The sequence below is a fragment of the Mauremys reevesii genome, linkage group 22 (assembly GCF_016161935.1).
Source record: "Mauremys reevesii isolate NIE-2019 linkage group 22, ASM1616193v1, whole genome shotgun sequence".
Classification (NCBI taxonomy): Eukaryota; Metazoa; Chordata; order Testudines; family Geoemydidae; genus Mauremys; species Mauremys reevesii.
Genome location: NC_052644.1, coordinates 18218743 through 18220269, shown reverse-complemented (window position 1 = coordinate 18220269; position 1527 = coordinate 18218743). Strand labels below are relative to the sequence as shown.

At 52.3% G+C, this 1527-nt stretch overlaps 1 protein-coding gene across 1 annotated transcript; it reads left to right on the top strand.

The window, feature by feature from the left end:
- Positions 1-200: 200 nt before the first annotated feature.
- Positions 201-1148, top strand: LOC120388869 (olfactory receptor 5V1-like). The gene has a single exon (XM_039510962.1). The coding sequence runs from the start codon at positions 201-203 to the stop codon at positions 1146-1148; it is 948 nt and encodes a 315-aa protein (XP_039366896.1).
- The last annotated feature ends 379 nt before the right edge of the window (positions 1149-1527 follow it).

Here is a 1527-nt window from a genome sequence, read left to right as displayed (position 1 = left end):
CTGTGGGGGGGCAGAGACAAGCCAAAGGCAAAGGCTACAACTCCAGGCAGGGGGCTTGTGAGCTCAAACCCTTTAAAAGGTGTCTCAAAAGTTGGGCACTAAAGTCACTCATCGCTTTTGGAAGATCTATTTGGCTTCTTGAAGCGATGCACTAAATTAATAATTCATCCTCTTCCTTTGCAGGTGCAGCCGAGCAGGAGATGGGGAATCGGACAGCTGAGCTGGGTTTCACGCTCCTGGGCTTCTCTACTTTCCAAGAACAGCACAAGTTGGTCTTTGTGGCACTCCTGGCTGTGTACCTCATGGCTCTGGTAGGCAATGGGATGATACTGATCATTGTTCGGCTAGACTCTGGCCTCCAAACCCCCATGTACTATTTCCTCCAGAACTTATCCTTCCTAGACATCTGCTACATCTCTGTCACGCTGCCCCATATGCTGAATAACCTCCTGGAAGAGGAGAAGGCCATTTCCTTCCAGGCCTGCTTTACCCAGCTCTACTTCCTCATCACCTTCGTGGGAGTCGAGTGCATCCTCCTAGCCATCATGGCCTACGACCGCTACCTGGCTATTTGCCACCCGCTGCGCTATGCCGCCCTCATGAGCAGAAAGACCTGCTTGCAGCTGGCAGTGGCCTCCTGGACCTGCGGCCTCCTCAACTCGGCCCTGCACACGGGCCTCACCTCTGTCCTGCCCTTCTGTGCCTCCCACCACATCGCCCATCTGTTCTGCGACGTCCCCCAGCTCCTGAAGCTCTCCTGCTCGGACACCTCCCTCAACAAGGTTGTGCTACTGGCTGTGACAGTGCTGCTGGGCGCTATTCCCTTCCTCTGCATCGTGGTGTCCTACGTGGCCATCGCCAGGGCCGTCCTGCAGATCCGCTTTGCCCAGGCCCAGCAGAAGGCCTTCTCCACCTGCGCCTCCCACCTGGCCGTGGTCACCTTGTTCTACACCACGTGCATGTTCAATTATAACCGGCCCACCTCCGGGCACCCCTTGTATGTAGACACCTTGGCTTCCATGCTCTACAATGTTGTCACGCCCATGCTGAACCCCCTCATATACTCCCTGAGGAACAAGGAGGTGAAGGCAGCTCTGAAACATGCAATAGGGCAAAAAAAATTCCTCTCTGAAAGCATGAGAGCCTGAGGGGACAGGGGAATGTCAACACTGGGTCCATCTACACCTTAAATACCGGTAATAGAAATAAATACATGAAGATATACCCATCTCATAGAGCTGGAAGGCCCTTGAATCTAGCCACCTGCCTTTACTAGCAGGACCAAGTACTGATTTTGTCCAAGATCCCTAAGTGGCCCCTTTAAGGGCTTGGACTTATAATGCTGGGTTTTGTAGGTCAATATTCAAACCACTGAGCTATCCCTTCCTCCTATTGCAAACCATCTCCCTTTCCCCTATTTATCCCCTTCCTTAATGGCCCATGTGGCAAAGAGACTTGCCTACATTTCCCTTAACACTTGTAGTTGTATCATGATAATGACTAGACTTGGAAGAATTTCAGGGGTAG